The sequence below is a fragment of the Channa argus genome, chromosome 7, assembly GCF_033026475.1.
Source record: "Channa argus isolate prfri chromosome 7, Channa argus male v1.0, whole genome shotgun sequence".
Lineage (NCBI taxonomy): Eukaryota > Metazoa > Chordata > Actinopteri > Anabantiformes > Channidae > Channa > Channa argus.
Window position 1 is genome coordinate 21,207,647 of NC_090203.1, and position 24,066 is coordinate 21,231,712.

General features: G+C 39.4%; 3 protein-coding genes across 6 annotated transcripts in view; 1 reads left to right on the top strand and 2 right to left on the bottom strand.

Annotated features, from left to right (window-relative positions):
* Nucleotides 1–801: 801 nt before the first annotated feature.
* zgc:172323 (uncharacterized protein LOC564165 homolog) lies at nucleotides 802–5,388 on the bottom strand. Of its 2 annotated transcripts, none has more exons than XM_067510840.1 (11): nucleotides 4,255–5,388; nucleotides 3,979–4,138; nucleotides 3,644–3,793; nucleotides 3,109–3,228; nucleotides 2,932–3,027; nucleotides 2,724–2,858; nucleotides 2,533–2,643; nucleotides 2,344–2,454; nucleotides 2,079–2,203; nucleotides 1,305–1,988; nucleotides 802–1,144 (listed from the first exon to the last, which is right to left on the bottom strand). In XM_067510840.1, the coding sequence occupies exons 1-11, from the start codon at nucleotides 4,476–4,478 to the stop codon at nucleotides 1,051–1,053; spliced, it is 2,010 nt and encodes a 669-aa protein (XP_067366941.1). In that variant the 5' UTR covers nucleotides 4,479–5,388; the 3' UTR covers nucleotides 802–1,050. The 2 variants fall into 2 exon arrangements, with proteins under 2 accessions (XP_067366941.1, XP_067366942.1); XM_067510841.1 differs by having other exon boundaries at nucleotides 1,299–1,988.
* A 1,585-nt stretch (nucleotides 5,389–6,973) lies between these two features.
* Nucleotides 6,974–9,011, bottom strand: tstd3 (thiosulfate sulfurtransferase like domain containing 3). Its single transcript, XM_067511209.1, has 4 exons — nucleotides 8,732–9,011; nucleotides 8,192–8,359; nucleotides 7,694–7,853; nucleotides 6,974–7,483 (listed from the first exon to the last, which is right to left on the bottom strand). The coding sequence occupies exons 1-4, from the start codon at nucleotides 8,868–8,870 to the stop codon at nucleotides 7,426–7,428; spliced, it is 525 nt and encodes a 174-aa protein (XP_067367310.1). The 5' UTR covers nucleotides 8,871–9,011; the 3' UTR covers nucleotides 6,974–7,425.
* A 239-nt stretch (nucleotides 9,012–9,250) lies between these two features.
* The window catches only part of usp45 (ubiquitin specific peptidase 45), a 28,213-nt gene continuing 13,397 nt past the window's right edge, over nucleotides 9,251–24,066 (top strand). Inside the window, exons 1-8 of one of the 3 annotated variants that reach the window (XM_067511204.1) lie at nucleotides 9,251–9,606; nucleotides 10,745–10,855; nucleotides 11,721–11,890; nucleotides 12,309–12,409; nucleotides 12,809–12,909; nucleotides 20,546–20,694; nucleotides 22,084–22,179; nucleotides 22,770–22,900. In XM_067511204.1, coding sequence (XP_067367305.1) covers nucleotides 10,753–10,855; nucleotides 11,721–11,890; nucleotides 12,309–12,409; nucleotides 12,809–12,909; nucleotides 20,546–20,694; nucleotides 22,084–22,179; nucleotides 22,770–22,900 — 851 coding nt within the window. In that variant the 5' untranslated portion in view covers nucleotides 9,251–9,606; nucleotides 10,745–10,752. The remainder of the gene's footprint in view (nucleotides 9,607–10,744; nucleotides 10,856–11,720; nucleotides 11,891–12,308; nucleotides 12,410–12,808; nucleotides 12,910–20,545; nucleotides 20,695–22,083; nucleotides 22,180–22,769; nucleotides 22,901–24,066) is intronic. The other 2 variants (XM_067511205.1, XM_067511203.1) reach the window with 2 other exon arrangements.

A 24,066-nucleotide genomic window follows, 5' to 3' on the forward strand; every position in this document is an offset into this window, starting at 1 on the left:
TATTTTATTACTTAAATCTGAAGTCTGCTTTTCTTAAAATATAAGAAAAATTTTGGAAATCCAAAAACATCATTTATTGTGTTTTTGTATTTTTTAGGTTTATAGCCAATTTGGAGTTGTTTTCTCAGAGAATTGGATCCTGTGATCCACTATGCATCCAGTCCACAACACTTCATAACTGTCTCAAAACTGTAAACAGGGTTCTACTATATTAGAGGCATTTTACTATGCAAAAGATCAGGTGTATCTGATCTTTAACTGATTTATATCAAGTGTGAATCATTATCATAGTATTGGCAAAGCGATAAAACTGGTAGTGCTCCCATCTTTTGTTGCAGTTTTTGTTTGACGTATTGCATGTCTCTGCTCTCGGCCCCTGAGCAGAACACTAAGCATGTTTGGCATCTGCTGGCCAGATCCAATCGCTCCCAATCAGTAGCAGGAGGAAAAGGTGTGGATGTGGATGGAATGAGGACAGGAAACGGCTGTGTGCCGTCACTCTGCTACTTTACCGAATCTGAATGACAGATTCCTCAGCCCTCCAGAAAGTGTCAGGCTGACCGCCTCAACCCTCAGGTGACTCTGTCTCGCTCTCTGTTTGCTGTTCCCTATCTACTTCCTTTCCCTATTTTCTCCTCTTTATTCTTTCTAGACAAAGTTATAGGGATCAAGAAAAACACTTCTACCAGCATTTCATGAAAAAGTTTTGGGTTATCATTCTCTGTCCTTATGAGGCACAACAAGAAAACCCTAAAAAAGACATCAAATGAAAGAATGACAAGGTAATTGAATGCTGGTGGCTTTATTTGCAGTGAGCAGAAGAAAGGGGGAGTGTAGGGCACACAAAGGTTTAGAGACCACGTTGAGTATAGGCATATTTAAACCCTATGAAGAGAAGGCTTCACTCTGTAGCAAAGGGCCACTCAGGGTCTTCTTGTCCAGAGCAAAGGGCAAAGGTCAGTGCCCAGACATGGGGTTTTGGTCAGTGCAAAGCTCAGAGGGGAGTGAAGGTTTAAGGGCTAGAAGAGGTCACTGGGGAATTCGTCCTACTCATTCGGCATCAGAGTCATCAGCCGCTCCAGTGATGGTGTAGGTTTGTTCTTGGTGGTCCGTCTCCAGTACGTCATCCTCATTTTTGACTGTTCTATAGGAGAGGAAAGAAGTGATGAAAATAGGCTTGGACAGGTAAACATTTAGGACATTATAAAGTCATTGCTTCCTTATAAAGGGTGAGGTTTTATTTTGGGTTTTGAGAACTTTGAGAAAAAGAAGCTCCAAAAAGAATGGATACTTGGTACCTTTACCTAATCAGCACCGTCCTTCTCTCTGTCAGTTCCACAGCCTGCTCCGCATAGGCATCGATGTTCCCATCATATCCTTTTGATCTGGTAGCACTGGTGTCACCCAATCCTCCATTATTCTTCCCTTTTCCACCAACACTGGACAGCGCAGCACCTACATCATTTCTACCTGAGCCCTCAGTTCCTCCACTGCCTTCAATTCCAACACCCATTCTAGCAGTACCTCTACCCACGCCTATTCCTCCATCAGTTCCCTCACCTAGTCCTTCTCTTACACCAATATTCCCACTATTGAAGCCCACGCCAGTGGTGCCCATGCCACCTAAACCTGAAGAGCTATTTCGTGCTCCCAGTCCATGACCACCAATAATGTCTGCCCGACCTGCCCTACCAGCAGGAACCCTTCTGTCATCTGTGTCTCCTGCAACAATTCGTCCACCCATTTCTCCACCAGCACTGCCTGAACTTGAACCCATACCTCCTGCACCCAATCCTGCTCCACTGTCCATGCCCACAACACCACTACCTGTACTTGTACCTGTACTTCCCATCATCCCTCCACCCATACCGCCAGTGCCTCCTCCACTGAAGCTCATCCCAGCACTGATGGTGCCTATGTTACAGCTACTGAGTGACATGGTTTGCATCATGCCAGTGAGCCGCAGGTCCTCTCCCTCAATAAGTTTCCTGCAACACAAATACAAAAAAATAACATAATTAGTACTTATAGAAATCCTTCACGGCACTAATTCAATATTCATGTGTTTTTCTCTTTACCTATAAGTTGTGATCTCAATCTCCAGAGCCATCTTGACATTTAGGAGGTCCTGGTACTCCCGCAGGTGCAGCGCAATTTTCTCTTTGGTTGATTTCAGCTCAAGCTGCAGGGCTTCAATCCGAGCCTATTAGGTAAACAAACCATGGAATTACAGAAATAATGGGCTTGCTTTGAGTACTGCGTGCATAAATGTTAGTGTGGCTTTCACATCTAGATCTGGTGTGTCCAGGTGTGCACCCTGGGATGGCACGAGTCTGCAATTACCTGCAGGTCTTCCAGTTCCTTCCTGTACTTTTCTTTTGTCTCTCGGATCTGGGCCTCAAGAGCTTCATTCCTGGTCCGCAGGGAATCCAAATCACGCTCTTTGTTTTGGATCTGGACATATTATAGCATGATTAAAGTCACAAAAGTCAATTCTTTTTAATTCCTAATCGATCTATTATTCATACTCACATCTTTTTTAGCAGCTGTCATAACTTCCCTGATGCTTCGAATCTTATCTACGTGTCTTGCCGTCTTTTGGGTCAGATCTTCAAACTTGTTTTTATACCATGAATCCATCTCCTAAAATTGAAGAAAGTTGTTTCAGAAGCACACAAAAGATTTCACTGCATGCTTCTGTGATTACTGTGTGATTATTTTACCTGGAGATTTTTGGCTGCAATGTCATCATACTGGGTTTGGATTTGTTTCAAAGCATCTGCCAGGTCAGGCAGGGTGAATGCACTCTGAGCCGAGACGTGAGCTGAATAGATTTGTTTCATAAGCTCATCGATTTCCTTGAAAAAAATTGACATCCTTTAGTAGTGATTCAAAGAAAATTCAAAATGTTTACATGAAGATGTTATCCACCTGTTGATGGACGCGTTTCAGGAATTCAATTTCAACTTCTAGCTGCTCCAATCTCTTCTCCAGGGCAATGCGTGAGGAGGTGGCTTTGTCTACATCCTTGAACAACCAACACCATTAGCATTTGAGACTGTTAACCAATTCAAAGATGGTGGAGATATTAAAAAAAATTTAACCTACTGGACGAAAGGCTTCAATGTCTAACTCGGCTTTCTTCTTCAGCTCCACTGCCTCCTCGTATTTAATTTTGATTGCCTCCAGTTGAGCAGCTGTGGACTCCTTAGCTGCCAAGGAAATGTCCTGAAAACCAAGAAACCAGAAGTAATGTGGCAATCTACTGGGTGTGAAGGTGTGTGCAAAGGAGATCTGCCTTTTTTGCATTAGAGACATGCACAGATTTGTGTATGCGTGTGTTAGTACATGCATAATCAAGCCATTTCATCTGTGCATGAAACAACTCAAGACAGCTGTACTCCATGACACCATAACAGGCTGAGTCCCCTCTCCTTATGCCTGCCAGAGATAAGCTTGTTACCAGGTGAGGACCTTGAAAACACCAAGTTGACGTCTTGTATCGTTGCTTGGATAGGTCTCCTACAGCTCAGTGAGCTGTAAACCTTGCCCGTTATAAGAATTCAGTCTTTATCCTTTGTTGTGTTTCTGAAATGTTAAAAAAAACAAAAACAAAGAAGAGCACTGGTTAAGTCAGTCTCACCCGCTGAACTCTCATCTGATCCGCAATCTTCTTCAGCTCCCTCAGCTGTTCCTCATACAGCAGGCGCAGACCTGTTGGCTTCTCAAAGCGGTTATGGTAGGCCTCAATCTCTGCTTCCAGTAGTTTGTTCTGCTGCTCAAGTGAACGAACCTGTAAGCAAACAAAGACATCACTTGAACAAGGAATCACAATGTTTGTCCTTTATGTTCACAGCGGTGTAAATCATATGTCATATGCCATTTTACAATAAGAGCCGATTCTAGTCTAGTCCACCAGCGGTATGTCTCTGCACTAAAACAAGGACTAATATGTGGTTTGTCTGAAGACTATTGTACCTTGTCGATGTAAACAGCCAGTCTGTCATTGAGGATAATCATCTCCTGTCTTTCAGTTTTGCGCATGGTGAGGAATTCCTGGTTCTCAGCTGCAGCCACATCCAGATCTATGGCAGGCTCTCCACTACGTGTAAGACATACCATGGCTCCTGCACTCACACTAAAAACACAAATCAGTGTACATTAACCCCAAAGCCAAAGACAGATGTAATTTTACAACAACAAAAAAAGCTATATCCTGCTTTTATTCCCATCTTATGTATGAACCCAGCTTACCCTGTTCCAACTACGTGAGACCTGCGTGCAGCAGAGACGGTCCTTCTTCCCACAGACTCCACATGCATGCTGCCAGATCCAGCTCTGCACGAGTAGTCAGCTGAGGCATGACGTGCCTCTCTCCTGGTCGGGGACCGGCTGGACACCCTGACCTGGTAGGAAGAGCTGCTGCCATCCTCAAAGTGACGGCGGTAGGACGAGATCCTCTCCGGGCTATGGCTCATGGTGGTGACAGCAACTTTGTTTCTCCTACTATCTTAAAAGGAAGTGAAACAAGTAACTCGAATAGGGTCTGTGGTTTATTTCAGAGCTGCTCCACCAAACTGGTTTGCACTCAGATTGTCAACCCACTCTGAGGTTTTATACCTCACACTGCCAGGCATGCCCCTGCTCTATCTAAGTCATGAGCCAACACTTGTGGAATCTTGAATCTGTGCACCAAAGCTTGCTTGACCTGTGCCTCAGTTATCTCTCAGCAGCTTGTGAGAGGCAGATCTGGACTGACATAGTGGCTGACAGCATCAGTGGAAGATTCGGCAATTTATCTTTACAAATACCAAGTGTGATATTAGTACCCATTTTTAATCGGAACCAATAATGCTAATTTGTCTGGATTATGGTACATCCACCACCTCAATGTGCACTAAGGATGCATCCCTGATATAATCTGCTCTGATGGGATGAGGGACTTTAATTGAATACTGAGCTGAAGCTGGAGGGTGACCTAATGCGGCTGTGGCTGCAGAGAACAAAAGATTTGACACAAATTAGAACTTATTAGTCTAGAATGTTTTCCACATATTTAAGGGCGATTTCACCAATTTTTGACTTGCTCTCTATGGCTTTAGCTTAGGTTGTAAATGTACATTGATGCTTTCAAATTTCTCTCTAATTTCCCTATATTAAAATATTTCTTCTCCAGATGTGGAAAAGCAGGTTGACCATGATTACAAACTCCATAGTGTGAGCAACAAGATGACATAATCTGAACTAAAGGTTTCTCCAAATAATGTCATCTGGAGGCATTTTCAGCTAGAAGTAGAGAGATCAGTGGGAAGTCAGTGGGAAGTTTATGGCATTTAATCACATGTACTACTCAAACTATAACCCAAAGAAGTAAGTTCAAAATCTGTGGTGTCCTTTAAAACTGGTCTATGCAGAAAAAATTAATGGAATCAACTGCTTCTTTGGGAAAATATGGAGGCAGAAGCCAAGCGGCGATGGAGGGGCTGCAGCCTGTAGTTTCTGGTGATATGACTGGCAAAAGCACTGGTCAGGCCTGTACGGGGCAACACTCCATTGCCGGCAAGCAATAAAAAATGTCCTGTTTGTTTAGCAAACCAACCCCTAGATTGTAGTCTTTCTTAAATGCCATAGATTTTTTTATAGTCTTTGGGAATCTGTCTTATTAAACTGAGATAATGTATATTTCACTGATATCAGATGTTGCAAAAGCGTGAGACTTTCAGGAAGATGTAGAATCTCTTTTTTTGTAACAAAATACCAATGCTCATCATTATGGTATTTTCATACTTCAATGTTTACAAGGTCCATCTCCCACATTTCCTTTTATCTGTTCACATTAATTTGCCTCCATTGTGTTGTCTTCCATTTTTAAAATATATTTTTATATAAATAAAAAATCTATATTTATATATGTATTGAAGTAGCTTTCCTTTGACGGTGAATGGTGACAAATTAAAAAAAGGACAATTAAATTATGACAAAAAATAAAAAAATAAGCCACATAGGAGCAAATACATATTTTTCTGCCAAAGCTTCCTGTAGGAAAGTAAATTAGATCCCAGCGAAGTCTGACCCGGTCTTTGTAAGGTTATAGGGCAAATAAGAAATTTTAACAAAGTTTTACGCCTGATGTGTCCGAGAGCCAGAACAGAAGCAATGAGTGATTTTCTGCAGCTTTTGACAATCAAAAACAAACATCACATATGCAACACACGTTATCATTATTGATACGAAATTTAATGAAGCATCAAGTGATGATGAGTAAAAACAAGTGGGTTGTTCTAAAAATTGCAAACACTATACAAAGGGTATGGACATGCTGCCTTGTAAGAGTAACCCATTGCATCTTTTTCTCTACTGCACAGGGACAAATAAGAGTCTACTTAGATGTGTTCTACCTCTCAGGTTATTTTAACAGTTGAACATTAACATCTGAGTAATCATGGGGGATTTTATCGCCTGCTTGTAAATACTGTTTAATATACACAGAAATAGTATTAACACTTGTGGGCCACATATTTTACTCATCCGTCAGGAGAGTGATTTAGGGGTCAGTATCCTGTTTATTGACTCAACTGAGCTGATACTAAACTTTGTGAGGCACGTTGTTTGTTTATAAACCTTGACTAAAATTATTATCGCAATATTATTTGTCAGTTTTGTTTGGATATTCAGCTCGAGTTTTAAAAGCGGACGTTAACAGCGAACAATGTCCATGGCAGTGGTTGTCACACTGTATTCATCTCAGCTGAAAACAAACAAATTGTGGATGACGAAGGAACCTGTTAAAATTCCCTGGAGGGTTGGTGGCAAATTCATACTGAGGCACCGGGGATATTAGATGTTACTCTCCAATACCGTAGATCATCTTAGCCTCAGTGACTGTCACTTCAGCAAGCCTGTGCATACTTATTTAGAGTAAACTATCTAAGTGAATGTCTTGTATGTTGTTTAAAAAAAACAGTAAACTAAATTTCACCAGTTATTAAAACTGTATTTTTATTTATTAAAATCATTTTGGCAACAACTCCACTGACTGAGCAACACACCATTTGATATTTACAAGAAGTCAGTCGGAAAACTGTGAATTTTGTTTATGCAATAGAAGACTAAACTCACAAAAATGTACAGTTATGGTTAGTAGTCATTTGCATAGTTAATCTGGAAACAAACATTTTTAGCACTTTTAACACTTGCTGCAGTATATGTTTTTGCAGATATTGTAAAGGGTTTTTAAAGAGATCTATGCTGAAAAAGTATTTTACAAGGAACCATTTTGAAAAAACTTCAGCAGCAGAAGTGAGTTTCAATTTAAAAACCCTTCGCAAATCTACTTGTTATCCACTTTCACATTCCAGTCTGTTAATTTAAAGAAAGAACTTTAAATAGTGATCTGTTTTTGCTCTCTCTTCTCTTATCCCTGGATCATTTATGTTGTTCATTCTTCACCCAGTCTTGCCACCCACCTGCGTAAAGCTGAACACTGAAATGGAGAAAAAAGAGGGGAATGACCTTTCTAAAGTGCACTGCATTATTGCATAATGTGACATAAAAACATACTTTAGGTCTAATCTCTGTTTAGATTTGAAAAAAGGCAAAACAACAAGTCCAAAATTGTATTACATAATTGAAACAATTAAATAACTTATCAACTTCATAGTCAGGTCACAATCGATAATTTGACATGTCCCACTTTTTGTATCCCAGTGAGTCGGCTGTGTCGAGTGCTTTCTTGGCCCTGACACCAGCCAGACAGGTAAACACAATGTTGTCTGTCTGCTCGGGCATTTCACTGCCATACTTTTCATTGAACTCTTCTGGACATAGCTGGAGGGCAGTATTCACCTGTCCCACTGCCAAGAAAAAGAGGCACAGATATTATCAGGATCATATGAGGAATGATGTCCATCACAGAAGAGAGCATGTTATTCCTCGTATGTGTCATTGTGTCATCCACTTTGATCATTTTACACCCAATTTAATATTAAGGAGACTTTGCAAATAACTAACTTGCTGGGGGATGAAGGTCACATTCACTACAAGCAGCTGCAAGTTCTAGAGATGAATCCAATATATGTATTCATAAGTGTGACTGCATTGGTTCATTACCTACAGACAACACAAATCATCAATAGCTACTTTATTGGTGCAAGAAATTAGTTCTATGTAATGAAGGTAGAAAAACACTCACGAGGAACGTTTAATGAGCCGGGGATGAAGCCGTACTCTCTGAGTTCCCAGGGCTCTCTGACATCTATAACTACAGCTTTCCGACCAGCCAGGAGCTGCTTCAGCTGATCATAAGTCACATCTCTGCTTGGTGGCCCTGAACTGAACTTGCGGAGCAGCAACTCTGTGGCTGAGAGTGAAACACACAACATGTGATATATAGTACACGCAGATTGCAGTTTATGAGGTACACCTAGCTACAACTAATGCAGTCTACTGCACCAGTTCTGCAATAAATAATTCTTTCATGGAGTATTTGAAAGTTAAAATACTGTACAGTCAAAATAACATCTAATTTAAAAAAAAAAACACAACAAAAAGTTAACATTTTCATCTTCAAAGAGGAAGGACAATATGAACGTTACACTTAATACTTTAGCTAGATGTACGTAATAAACTGCTGAGTTTGCATTACAACTTTTGATAATTACTCCTAACCTAGAAGCTCACATGGGCAGCATCTGCACTAAGAAAGGGTGACAACGTTAAACTAAAAACTCACATTTGCAACCAGGATAAGTATTAACAAGGCCGGACACAGAGCTTCGTCCTCCAGGAACAGAAGACCTAGGAGGGACGCTACTGTTCCATAACAGCCGTGGGACAACCCCTGCCAATCTCCACCACCCTCTCAGAGCCATGTGTTATTAGATACACCCTATATAAAGGCTTGATTATTAAAAAAATAAAAAAAATCGTAATAAACCTGTAGAGCTGCCTGTAAACAACTAGGTTATTAAAGTCACACTGCTCAAGTCCGCACTGTTACTCTGCGCATGCGCAAAACGGGTCGCTTAAAGGACAAAATACCCTATTCCCGGTTTTCTGGGCAAAGCACAGAGTAGAGTGCCAAACTCAAATCGAAGTTAAACGTGTTTATAAAATCAGCTGCCATGATCTTGAATGTGTTGTGAATTGTTTTTCTGTTAATGGTAAAAACCAGACAATTATTAATTACTCCTTAGGCTTGGTGTCTGCATATAATAGGCGTCAATATTTGCGTAATAAAATATAGTGACATTTTCCATTGCACCTGAATGCAGCATTTCGACATCTGAGCTCCCGTATTGCGTCACACGGTGACTAGTGCTAGTTGATGCTAAATTACCGAAAGCTTAACAAAATTTAGATATTCAGACGTACAAACGAATGTTTATTTAGATACGTTGCCTGCTGTTGTTGTCAGTGTTATGTGTTTAGCTATGACATGCCCTCAAATATCTGCGTAATGTTGGATAAAACGCACACGTTAATGTTTTATGCACCCTGACAAGCTAATGCAGCTAGCTTGTTTGCCAGCCAGGAATTTTTGATTTATCAGTTTTTCTTCCTGTTGGCTTCAGCTTACACAGACAACATAGGAGCTAAAATAACGAGGTGAGTTCCTGACTTACTGCTGTTTGGTCAGTCTAAAACAGAAAGGGGCTTCATCTGTGTATTATTAACTACAAAAAGGCCTTTTATGCTCACCTACATTGAAGATAAGCGTCTAATTGAGGCGTTTTACTCGCTTTAAGGATGCTCTAGGGTGCTCTGTCTACCTCTGTTGGGTGAAGAATATTTTAATTGTCTCAAGGTTTAGGACAATGCAGCAGGATAGTGGTCTTAAACCTAAACCGTACTGTGGAGCGTTCTAGACTGACAGGGGTAACTGGCCTCAGTCCACCTAAACCTGAATTTCCCCCCTGCTAAAGGTCAGACTGAAAGTGTAAAGCCTCCTGAAAACAAGCAAGAGGTGAGCAGGCTTGACTGAACACCAAAGGGAAGATACCAACTATTTGAAATCAATTTGAATCAAATTTAGGTTAATTTGATTAGACAAATTTGGTTTAATATAGCTGATGACTTAGGACTAATATTTGACTATAACTAGTTCTTATGACCCACACTGTCAACTTGTTTGTGCAGTATCGTATGCTGCGATAATTGAAATTCTAATGGAAGCTAGAGCTAATGAATGTAGTTGTTGGCTGAGAACAGCTGCTCTGGAAGTTGGTAGATTTAAAAACATCCTGAAGGAGAGAAGGGTGTGTTCAAGTTTGGTGTTTGGTGTATTAAAACTTGTGACTAGTGCTTGGAGTAGAAAATGATATATTTGATCAGTTGTGGTATTGTATGTAAATTATACATTAATCACCTCAATCATTTTAAATAGGGAGGTCAAAACATTAATACCACCTCTTTTTATAATGCACTCCAGTACTACTCCACTACCCACTTTCACTTTAATAATAAAGCCATAGTAGAATTATCACCTTTCCGACTATTTCAACAAAAAACACTGAGAAATTATAACTTTGTAAAAGTAGAATTCATAGCAGAGCCACAGTCCCAAAGTATAAATAATGTTTTTCCTGATCAGTGTATGTGAGCATTATCTGGCTGTTTTTTGTTTTCTATAGATAATAATACAATAATACCAATCACTGAATCTAAAAGTTGAGTGCAAGCTTTGTTATGTTCAGACATTTCCTTAAAGAAATCAGTTTCTTGTGTTCTTTATCTGCCTTTTCAGAGCTCCAAATGCGGCTAAAGGACCCATTCTCTCTTAAAGCCGCCGACATGACTAAGCGGACTAATAAACCAAGAAAACCTCGAGATGAGGAGTCATCGGATGAAGTCAGTGGTAGGTCACTTAGTAGCACAGGACACCAGACTATTGATACTAAGACATTTTTATTTTTTTGAGGCATGGTAGCTCTGTTTACAGTGATTGGGATCTAAAAAAAAAACGAAAGTATCTTTCTATAATGGCACTTTTTGGAGCAACATTGCCCACATTGATCACCATCTATCTACCACTCTGCACTGTCTCTATAAAATTACAAAAAATTATTTTGACTCTTGGGATCATTATGGCTGGACATTCCCATGGTGTTTATACTTGCATATAATGGTTTGAACAGATGAAAGTGTCACCTTCAGGCGTCTGGAAATTATACCCAAGGTTAAACCAGACTATGGACGGAAGTCCATAGTTCTCTTCCTGATATCTTGGCTGATTTCATTTGATTTTTCCATGATGTCACAGAAGGAATTGGTGTGTTTTGAGGTGTGACTTAGAATAAATCCACAAGTGTGCCTCCAATAAACTCAAATGTTGTCAATTATTCTATCAGATGCTTCCAAAGCCATGATATCATCAAGTGGGCTTTTCCAAATTAGTGGCATAGTGATCTTAGTGTATGTAAACTTCTGACTTTGAAGAAGGTAATACATTTTTTTTTTTATCTATTTCATTATTATGGGATTTAGCAAATAGAAATAATTTGGTAATCTTAAGTGACCTAAAACAGGAAAGGATTAGTCTGATTTAATGTCAGACGGTGAGGGAGAAAAAAGGTTATGTGTCCTTTTATACAGTGGCTCAACATTGTATAGTTTTTGCAAGTGCTGTGCACATTGTCTACACTCAGAACCCCTCCTTCCTAAATCAAGGTAAGGTACTGTAAATCTGTCATTTCACTATATTTTTTATTTTTTTCTATTAGGACTGACTTGCCAGCATGTTAGCAAGGCAGTGGACTTGAGTTCTGTAAAGAAATCTTTACTCTCCAGCGTGTGGTGGGTGTGTTCTGATTGCCTAAAGGAGAGGACAATGATAGATGGAGAACCAGCATCATCATATGACATCCTGGTGTGCTTAAAGTGTGGTTTCCAAGTAAGATATATATATTTAAACATTAAAAACACAATGCAAAGCTGAACAATGTATTTGTACTTTGAGACGACAATAGCATCATGCTTTTTATAATTTAATTGATTTAATACAACTTTAACCTGTTGTTGTGATTGTATTGGTTGTTTGTGTTGCAAAGCAAAGACAATTTATATAATAGTTTAGATACTATTGTATTCAATGTTTTAAATGAAAACAATACCACTCTAAAGCAATTCAAGAGAGGAAAAATATCTACACATATGAATTCTGTATTGTCAAATGATTTACAAATGATCAAGATAAAATTAGTTTTTTAACCTATGTAGCCAACCTATACCACATCTGAATTTCTGTTCACTGTGGGGTTGCATATGTTTTGTGCTACTTAACAAGAAGTTTATAATTCATTATTTTACAGGGCTGCAACCAGTCTGGGATTCAGCATGCTGTCAGGCACCACCAAGCTTTCCATCCAGAGTCTCACTGTATTACCATCAGCCTGAGCACATGGAAGGCCTGGTGAGGAACCTACAAACTGAAACAAAAACCAAAGACCCCACACACTGCTACTGTGTATCAACTAGAAGATAAGCAAGTTACAGCAAATCTGAGCATTAATGTAGAAATCAATAGGTGCATATGTTTTGAAACGCGTTAAATAAAGATGGGTATCATTTTGATCTAGGCTCATAATGCTTATCAGGGCAGTTCCACTGTGCAAGTGCGTATTATTTTCAGGTGCATAAATATCAGCTTTTTACCAAAATGTGCTATTAAAAGCTTTTTCTCTCCGTTATAATTTTGGATTGTGTTTATGAATGTTTTTCCTCTTCACCCAACAATAATTTCTTGAGGATTGTTAGATTCCACCATAACTGAAAGCTTTCCCATGTCTATGACCATTTGTCATTGTAACAGGTGTTTTGAATGTAATGAGGAACTCTCCACTCACTGCAACAAGAAGGCTTTGGCTCAGACTGTGGACTTTCTGCAAAAGCACTCTGTCAAGGCAACATCAGGTAAGGTTTTTGGCAATATCCCACAGGTGTAGCCACCTACTGATGTTAAAATAAGATTTTATTTGACATGCAAGTCCTCACTGCAGCTTAGACAAGACAGAAGTTGACTATGTCTTCAGTTAAAGAAGAAACTCTTGGGCCATTAACACAGTCAGCCTGTAATAATGAGATATCCTTTCTACATACATTCTACATTTCTTTGTCATAAAATTTTGTAGAGTCTGTCTTGTGACCAAGAAAAAACGCACCCCACCCCAATACAAGTTCACTACAGTTCACCTGCTCCCCCTGCTGGCAGTGGTCATTTGAATCCCTGGGTTTACCTTTCATAGTGTGTACTCAGGCTACATGTGTATTAATAAGTAACGCTGCAGAGCGATTGGTGAGTCTGTAAGGCAGGATTTCTATTGAACGTAACTATTTTGTTTGATTTACCTGGGGAAAAAGGGCTAGGGCTTTGAGAGCATTTATCCACGAATTCCAAAGGTCATAATGTAAACTAGTCAACAACTAGTCATTTAAGATTACAATTTGTCATTTAGCAGATGCTTTAGTCCAAAGCGATTTACAACTAAGCAGCAGAAACTAGGGACAACTTGGAGGTTCAGTGTAGTCAAACCACTGACCCTGTAGTTCTTGGACAACTGCTCTACCAACTAAGCTACAGCTGACAGGAAGCTGTAAGACATTGAATAGCAATGAAAGAGTCACTAAGATCAACGGCTCTCGGTCTGTCCCCTCAGGGGCCCCCACAGGAGAACGTGTTCTGCACATTGATTTGGCCCTCATGATGAAAGTGTCAATTTAACAATTTTTATATTTACTTATTTTTTTTGCTTACAAGTTAAATAATTAAAAATTGTATTTGAATTTATGCAGTAGTTTGCTGTCACTGATATGTTTTTACAGCCTGACTGGGTGCTTTTAGTTTTTTCCTGTCACATCAATCAGGCCACCTGAACCCTCCTTGCCGAGTCAGTCAACCACATATTACATGCACACTTTTCTATAATTACACACTCATACACTGATCAGCCACAGCGTTATTATCGCCTGGTGTTTTTAAGATAAAAATCTATATGTTTTTTAAAAAAAATTTTAAACTATGAAATGCTTGGTTAACCCCCCTGTTAAAAAAGTGGTTAAAACCAGCTCCACCTTTTATCAAGAATGATCCTTGAATTGTATTTTTGCATTAATTACTGTTCATGTTTTGCCATAATCACTATAATTAGTAAAAAAATATTAAAGTCGTACTGGGAAATTCTTTTAAGCTAGTACTTGCACTTTTACTTGAGTATTGAGTTTGTGTACTGCTATCTGCTATGCATAGTGTATCACGTTTTGTTATGCGGGGGGGTGTGAAGCTGCAGACTGCTCAGAGTAGCCATTCTGACCCTTCTTCTCCAGACTATCAATGTTAATGTTGTGGCCCATCAACCTATATCATCTTTTGCTGACGGTTTATACCACTCCTATGTTCCGCTGGCATGCTGGGAGGATCAGGGTGGTGAGAATCATTGCTTGTGGCGTCATTGGCTGTCTCAGCTTATCCCCCCTGCCCGGTGCCCTGTTGCAAGTGGCCAGAGGCCAGCCGTCCTGGTCCAGTCAGGCTGGTCCACCCTCAGTCTCCCAGCCACGACTGCAGAATTGTGTGATTGATGCCACAGCAATCCCCCATCTTCACCCCCATTCTACAGAATGCATGAATGCACATATTAGAGGAATTAGGCGCTTGAGCAATGCTTCTCGGCTGGGTTCCCTGAAGAACAAGAGCAGCTGCGTACGGTTAAGCCTCTACTCTCTCACTCTTTGTTTTTCAGTCGCTATCTGTTTCTGTCCCTTGCTTCCTCATCAAGCTGCTGTATGTCTCACCACCTCTGGGCCTGTGTGCTGCACTAGTGGGATCCAGGGTCCTCAACAAGTCAAAGCAACTGGATCCCAACAGCTGGCGCACACAAACTCTCAGTGGACTCACAGTTACACATACACAGAATGTTAAAATTAATGTTCAACTCAAGCAAACACCCTGTGTTCTTTCAATCTGTTTTATATATTTTTGCTGGCTTTTACAAATGAATTTTTAGCTTTAATAATGATTTACTATGTATTCTTTGCAGCAAGAAGCACAAACTCTTCTTGGATTCATAAAACTGATTCTGAATAAACTTTGTTTGCCAAGTACATGACATACCTGAGGAATTTGCACATTCTCTGAGTAAAATGTGTTTTGAGGTGGCTGATATCGTTTGTGTTATCAGCTACAATCAGTCATACTGAGTTTTGGGGACAAACAGAACCCAAACACTATAAGACAGGAACAGTGTAAGACATGCGTAAAATTAGACAGGTTTTTTTATTTTAGACTCTAATTCCACCGTTAGTATTTCTTAAAATTCAATGTTTTCTTTATAACAACATGCAGAGTGCATAGTGTTACGCAAATGGGGCTGTGAATGAGCAGTCTGTCTGTGTTTTATGCTGTTTACCTGTTTGTGGAGCAGCCATTTAGCGGACCCAGTGACAGACAGGGGTTCACTTATGGTGGTAAACAATGTGTGGAGCTGGACACTTGTTACCCACAGTTTTCCCCTTTGCCTTTTTTAAATTACCTGCTACCTTTCCTGACACCTAGTTGTTCCACACCGGTCAGACAAATGGGTATAGAAGTAAAGCAGCCATTGTTGCAGCAAAATAGGCAGTTGTTGTCTGTTGAGGAGCTTGTGAAATTGCATTTCAGTGTGAAGGCCAGGTTTTCAGAAGAAGCTGTTGTTGTACTCTGTTTTTCCTATAGACCCCAAGCACAAAAGAGCCCCAGCAAGGATTTTTTTTTTTTTTTTTTTTTAGAATCTATAATAATTTTGTACAACAACAGCTCAGTGAAGAAAGAAAGTCGATTAACCGCGCTCTCTCACCATCAAGGCCTTCAGCTCAAGTACCAGAGTCCCAGTAAAAAGCAAATTGACCTCAGGGAGGTAGACTCTGGCTTGTAACACAGCTGGGATGTCTTTGTGGAGCAAATTAAAATGTTGGTTCTGAAAAGATGTCAGAGCTTGTTTCTCATAGGAATCTGTCTTCTTTCTTGTTTATAAGTACCTATTTTTGCCAGTTGATATTTTACTGTTATTGTTTTATTATTATATGTACACTGTGCATTTTTCTTTTGCGGCATGATTGTACAAATTGTTCAGCCTTATTATAGAGATGTGTGTTAAATTTAATTGCCAGTGTCTACAGAACATTTATACATCGTGTATAAAAAATTTATAGCATTTGTTTTAAACAGTGTATTTTCAAGAGGTATTTTCTAATCAGATTTTTTTTTTTAACAAGCTATGATTCCTATGAAAACTATGAAAAAGAGTTCTCTGCATCTATTGTTTTTTTTTTTTTTTTTAGCTGCTTCTAAAACTTTTTTTAATTGTTCTTTTCCTCTGGAGTGCATTATAAGAAGAGTTGGTTCTAAACATTTGCCCACCCTATTTAAAATGAATGAGGAAGCCACAACTTCTCAGACGGTGCACCCAATACCATATTAGCCTCCACAGGTAGACAGAGGTGGAAAAATCCCAATTGCAAGTTAAAAAGCTAAAGTCTTTTAAGATCTATGTAGTTCCCAACAGTCATACTCATGTTTTTCAAGAATATTTCAATAACATTTAATATTTGAGCCTGACATTGGCAACAAAGAGGGTTTTATTCAGCAACATGACCGTTACCTGAAGTTCACTTTGTTTTATACATTTATTTTGCCTTCATATTCCTGTGTAGACTCTACAGTCCATGTTGTCTGCACTTCTTTATCCAGGATCTCTCACTAAGTCAGTTCTTTGTCTTTTTTCAGTTGGAGTTTATTCAACACCAGTCGCCATAATATTTGTTTTAGCAGAAAAACATGCAAGAATTTCTTGCGGAATTTGTTTAACTGCAATTAAGTTATAAACATTTTACTGTCCAGTCTGGAAAAAGTGATATCGGGACTTCACTAATTTCAGAAACACAGCTGTAATTGTATATGCAAAGTTAGATTAAAGAGTTTTATTGCTTGTCAGTTTAATTCCCTAAATATCCTAAGCAGTGCTTGGTAGCTTGTGCATCAAAGTAAATTAATGCTGGAATAATTATTTCTCATCTGAAAAAAAGTGAAATTTGTATCTTTACAGCCCTGTGTGCTAAATGGATTAATGTCATATTGTGAAGGTTATCATATGTCTGTCTGAGGGATATTTTCATTCCTCCTACATGGAGGATGTAAACTTGTGTGGCCAGTTTGCTCTTGAAATCATGGTAGGCATAGTGCTTTCCTGTTGTTTTAGCTTAATCAAGTCAGTAGTCTGTAGCCAGTAAGATGCTTGTCCCCATGGTGGTGCTTTCAGTGAAGTAATCAAGGGCGACTCTGTCTTTATTCCCACCACCGCACATGAAATTAGGCCATATAGTAAGTAGAAAAAGCTGTGTTAGTGTGTGTGTAAGCAACATACCACTGGGTTCTCTTGGCCTCAGATGGCAAGAAAACAGGCTTTTCATGCCCTGCGGACACAACAAATTAGCAAATTAATAAGACATTTGGTGTCGCCTGGCCTTCCTCTTGACTGCCTGCTCTGCATGAAGAAAGCTGGCCTTGGCCCTCCACTCTGCTGCACTGTAAATGAACATGGGGGCATGAAGCCCACTGGCCATAAGATTTTAAAGTCTCTCAGCCCAACTGTAAACCTCATTAGGAGGGCTTGAAAAACACTCTTAGAAAATATAGTTTACTTACCTTTTTTTTTTTTTATCATATCAGTATTTTTTATTTTTATTTTTTTACAATAATTTTAAAATATTGTGTAGGATGTGGTGCACTTTCTGTTTAAGACAGCAAATATTGGTGTAGAACAACAGGTTTTGTTCATGGCATTGTTTTGCGAACTTTCCTAATTTCCCTATGTGCAGCCTTGAGTTGGCCTTGCCTCCGCTCAACATAACATCAAAACAGTGCAGACACATGCATGACAATACAGTCCACTTTTTGAAAGATTTCAGTCTCATCTTTCTTAATGTGTTGTCTTGTGTGAAAGAGAGCGCGGAGTGTAGGAGGTGTTGGTTTACATGCGTGCATGTGAACGAGCCTGAGCACTGCAGCGATTTCCTCCACCCTGGGGAAAGGCTCCACAGTGTCACTGCTGCCCATACTCGGTGGCTGAGCAAGAAGGGCCAGGTGGTGGTGCCGAGTGCAGCACAGTCAAGCGTGGACACCGCGCATGCTGACATTTGCCTTCGCTGACTGCTGCAGGGAGAAGAAAAATCTGCTTTTCCATATGCTTGTACTCGTTGCAACCCTTCCCTCCACCCACTGCCCCCCTTCAACTGCCCACTCCTGCCCCCCTCTCGCCAGTCTCAACCAGATGGCCCCCTGAACATTGTTTACCTTGGGTGACAGTCGCAGATGCAGTGTGTGTCCACTGACATCCACATTCCAGCCAGCTTGTTTCCTCATTCCCCTGCTCCATCTTAATTCAAGTGCCAGTCACAGCTCTTACACTCAAGTTGCATTAAGACTTTTACATTTGTTTGTCCACACAAAAACACCAGAACAGGCACATAATCACCCACACACTTTCTTTCGCTAAATTATTTATTATTATTATTATTTTATTATTCAGTTCTTTACTTTTGCGTAGTCCAAAAATATAGCTTTTTTTTATATTCCTGATTTAGGCTTCAATATCCCCCCACCCCCTTATTTCTACTTGTTTTCCAAGCATTGTGTGTATTGGCATATGGGAGCACCCTTATGGCATCCTTATCAAGATGGAAATAAACCTCCAGATGTTGCCAGCACATAGGGCCAGATGCATTTAGCAGCACTGGGTGGAGCGCCCCAATAGCATTTCATCCCGACAAGCTGAACCTCATCCCTGCTTCCTGAATCCCTACGTGAAATGTCCAAAATGCTCACTTCATTTCTAGTCAGTGTAGAAACATTATTTTTTTAGTTCATATTTAATGTGACACAGTTGGTGTTGCCAATAAAATATATTAATGCTGTATACCTGAAAGAGATATGATGTGATAAACCAATTAATTTTTAATCAACTAAGAAGACTGATGCAACCCACCCAACTGTAAGTGTATTAGAAACAAAGCATTGACTTTTATTGAGTTTAGAGAGACATTAATCCAATGAACGGGCGACACTGGATACTTTTCCTATTTATTTGCTTTGCTTTTTATTCACTGAAACAGACGCCTGTTCTAAAAATCACAATGTAACAGCTGTGACCTTCACTTATCTCTTTTTACCTCACATTAAAAGACTCTTGCGTATTAGAGAAAATTACCAAAAAAAGTACTGCTGGACTTTTCTGATAAATGATGGTTAAAGGCCTAAAAATTCTCTTAAAATTAATTGGGGTTTCTCCTCTACAATAAATAAAACTAAAAGTACCTTTATTGTGCTGAAAACATTTCAGTGCAATAAGTGGGACAAATTATTACAGGGAGTGATGGCAGTAGATTAAAGCCCACAGACTGTAAAAAAAATTAACAAGCATTTAGCTTGTAAACTCAAAGAGAGCTTGGTCAATGAACACTTCACCCACATAAGCCCGTCAAAAAAGCAGGCTGGCAGTGAGGTCACTGGCATAAACTTGCTTAAGCTCAAACTAAGAAAATGCCCTGTAAACAATTATAGTTATCTGCACCTTCACACTCACTCGTCTTTCCACAACACACAAATGGCTTTGCATTAGCAAATATTCAATGCACAGAACCTCTCCTTGTACACAACACATTTACTGAGAAAGCTTTCACTGCTGACTGCTATCCAGGGAACTTTTCATCTTCAGAGGCCAAGGATATTAGTAGGTGTGCCTTGGTCACTGGAATGTGAACCTTGGGCTTTTTACTTTTAGTCTGGGAGTCTAGGCAACCTTCCTGTTATCCTCTTTTTGACATTTTAAAATGACAAAATGAAAACTATTTCAACCAACTCTGTTTGTTTTTAACAGTTTCAATTATGGCTCCACATCTCTGATCTCAATTTACACTATTTTTCACTAGTTTGAATTTAGTTGCATGCTACAGTACCTACTCTATCTATATAACCCAGTTTGGTTCTGACTTTCTGCGTTTGTTTCTTTCTTTCTTTTTTGGTTTGTTGTTTGGTCATCACTATCGATTATGCGTAACAGCTGGCTCTAGAGAGACATTGCTCCAGTCGCAGCAACACCCCTCCCTCTGCTAACCAGTGGAAACTTCTACAGCTGTCATCTGCTTTCCCAAATGACCCAGCTTTCCTTCCAGCTGCCATCCTAGCACCCTGCTCCCAGCCTCAGTCCCGCTTCAAGGCGAAGGCCTTTTTATTATATTATTATTTATTTATTTATTTATTTTTAACTGCAATCACAATAGCCAAAGTTATTCCATCTGCAAGGCCAACTTTTAACTTCAATCTCAATAAGTTGCCAACACAGTAACCATCTCAGCTGCAGTTTCAAGTTTGGACACCAAATAGGACACAAAAGCTGCCCACACACCTAAATCTGTGTATCTCCATGTGAATTGTACTACTTATTACAACATAAACACGTTTATTGTTTTTTTTTTTTATTCTGTTTTTTGCATTACTAACATGTTTTTTGTGTTTCACTAGCATCCCCTAAGATTATTAAGCTGCGAGAGGAACCATCAGATTACACTGACTCGACAAGAGGCAAGGGTCCAGTAATAAACAGTACCTTGGTTCCTGTCAAAGGCATCAATAACCTTGGTAACACCTGCTTCTTCAATGCTGTTATGCAGGTTGGTATAGTTATAAGTTGGTTGAAACGTCAGCATTATTTGTATATATGTATAATTGTAAAGTAAACACTCTAAACTCTTCAACTTTTGTAAATAGCAAAAGGGATAAAAGCCCATAATTTTTTAAAAAATGCATTATGAATTATTGTTGTAATATTACACCAGTATGAATAAATGCCTCACGAAATACCAGAGAATTAGATGTGATTTCAATTATGAATATGAGGCAAGATAACATTTATTTTAAAACACTGCAGATAACCTGACTGCCACTCACTGCTTTATCTCCCATCTTATCCAACTGAGTCACAGAGATTATTCTGACACAACAATATAAATAGGTATACGTTTACAATGCAGATACCCTCCTTAGGGCTGTGACCTATAGAAACCGCATTGCAGTCTTACACTAACTGTGTGTTTGTAAACAGGCTAGACCTTAAGGTCATTTTGAAGTGTATTCAATACAGCGTAAATGCAGTGCTGGCTTGGACCCACCCAAACACAAGTGACACTCAGTTGGTACAAAGCACGTTCACCATGCAACACAGCTATAGATCCTCCCCAGTCCTTCTCTGGTCGTGTCATGGTGACTGCAAACTGACATGCCTCTCCAACAATGAAGCTGTTTTTTCCGCCATTTTGTTAATCACCCTCTGGGCCTTCTTCAATGATTGAAATTCGAGTGAGCGTGCTTTATATGCTTTTTCCCCTCCCTCTCCCTGTCTGTTTGTATTGTCTCGTCGAAAATTGCAATCTTTCTGGTGAAAACACATAATTGTCAGCGGATGAGTTGTGTCTGTGTTCACAATGCCAGCTCTTTTGTGTGTTTTCCATAGCAACTGTCTTCATTGCCAGGATGTGACAAAACAAATATCTTTTGAAAGAGAAGAAAAAGATTCTTCTCTAACATGGAGGGACAATGACTGCTTCAGGCTATCGCCCCTATCTTCTCTATATTTCAAACTCAAAGATCATAGATTTGAAAGCCCCTTTCAAAGTAATGAACTCACCACACACCACCAAGTTTACAAAATCCTACTAAAATGGAGATAATATTTCATGAGGGTATTTTAATTGTCCACATTGAATTGCCACAAGCAAAGTGTGGATACTGTTTTACATTTTACACCTTTTTTCTTGTACATTTTTTTGGGGAGTGGTTCCAACAACAAGAAATTATTGTTGAATCGTCCGGTTTGATGATTGCTAAAATCATTGCATACGGCCATTTTCATACACCAGTAATTTTGTTTCTTGTTTGTTTAATATTTGTTGATTTCATGTCACACATGAACATTACTTTAACCCATTTCAAGTCATTACATGGTTAGTGGTTAATGAAGTGTTATTAATTAATGTTAACTGAAGTTTTTTCTATCCTCAAAGAACCTGTCCCAGACACACATGCTCATCGACCTCATCCAGGAAGTAAAGGAGAAAGGATACAAACTGAAGATCTGTCCCCCTGCAGAGATCAATCTGGTACAGTCTGCTATGGTTTATTCTCCTCTTCTCAACGGTCAATCTTCACTAAAACCAAACAGATAGGATAAATCCTAATTACACTGCTATGAAATTATCATTCTATTTCGCGCTATCCATCATATTTGCTGCATTAATCAAATTAACTATACCTGACACAGACCAGAAATGAAAAAAGGAATAAGTTACCTTTAAAGTTGTTGCAATAAAGTACATTCTTTTGTAGTTTTATTATCTGTTGTACACTAGATTGAAAACATATTTTAGGAAGTAAAATTCAAACCCTTGTATAAACATCCAAGAAGACTGTTTTATTATTATAAAACATATATAAAGAAGGGTCCACTGCCTCTTCATTTTTAGCTTTTTGACTGATGGTAGGGGGCTTTGATGAATTGGGCTGTCAGTTTTCCTTCCACTTTATGCAGGCTCAAGTTTGTTTTAATCTTTTTTTTCCTTTTCAACAAAAACGATGCATACTGTTTCACTCACCTGTAAAACAACTAAAGTATTGCTTTGTTCGCCGTATTATTCAGATCCTTTTTCAAAATGAATGTAATATATGTTAATTTTGTCTCAATGTCTTTCAGAGTCCACTGACCATAACGATGTCCAGTCCTGAGCCCCTGACAGCAGCCATGTTTGTCTTCCTCCAGAGCATGAAAGAGACAGGAAAAGGCCCAGTCAATCCTAAGATCCTCTTCAACCAGCTCTGCCAGAAGTAAGATGCAACTATTCACACTAAATGCTCTTGATCCTGTTGTCGGAAAACACGTATGCATTGAAAATGTTTTGGGGCCAGTGAAGTTATCAAGACTGTGCCATAAATGTTAGTTTTGGAATCCCCCATCATTAAAACAACAAAACCCTCCACAATCATCTGCTCTAACCCAGACCCAGGTAGCACTTGGCCCCAGCTGAATCCATTTCATGCACTCTCAGCTTAGCATACATACATAAAACATAAAATTCACTAAAAGCACTGCACCTCGGTAAATGCTTTGCAGCAGCTGGTAATTTGTAGTTTTTTCTGCTTCTTGCCAAACCGCTGTCCCACCAAGGTCTAACAGGTCATGTGTGACACACAGGAATGCAGCCCAACAGTTTTCAACTGAGAAGCTGTTCACTTTTATGACATGTGTGAGTGTTTAATTAGCCGGGTCCTTGTTTGAGCATTGTACAGTGCTGGTTGGGTTTACCCTGTGTGAGTTGGATTCGAGGCTTTAGCAGTGCAGGTGGGTGACCAGGGCATTTGATGTTGGATGATTGGATACGTCTCTGGTGTGGCTTTGACGGTACTGTGTGTGTATGTGTGTGTGTGTGTGTGTGTGTGTGTGTGCATGCGCATGCTGCCACCTCACCTGGCACTATCTCAGTGGAAACAGACATACAGGCAATTGTGCATTCAGATAGCAAGCACACACCTTTATGCACTCACTGTGTGTGATTTTAAGTAGGGCTAATCTATTCCACTGACGATTAGAACAGAAAAATGTTCCTTTAAGTCTCACCAGTAGCACCCAGTACCTAATGGCACAGTCCCAGTGATTCCAATAAGTATTCAGACACCTTCCCTTTTCACACTTAAGTCTTCATTTCTGCCCATCAACACTTAACCTTAATGAATAAGTGAAAACATTTTTGCAAATTTATTACAAATCAAAAATCTGTCATTAATCAATAGCATTTAGTCACTTAATTTTGTATTTCTCAGAAGCACAATAACAGCTGGTACAAGTGGATTTGGACAGTTTATCCCATTTCTCTTGGTAGCCCATTTAAATTATTTTAAATTGTCAAGTCAGTTTATTTTGCCACAGAAGTAAAACAAGTAAGTAAAACAAGCGGGAATGGACTTGGCTGCAATTTGGACAGTCAGAGCAAGTG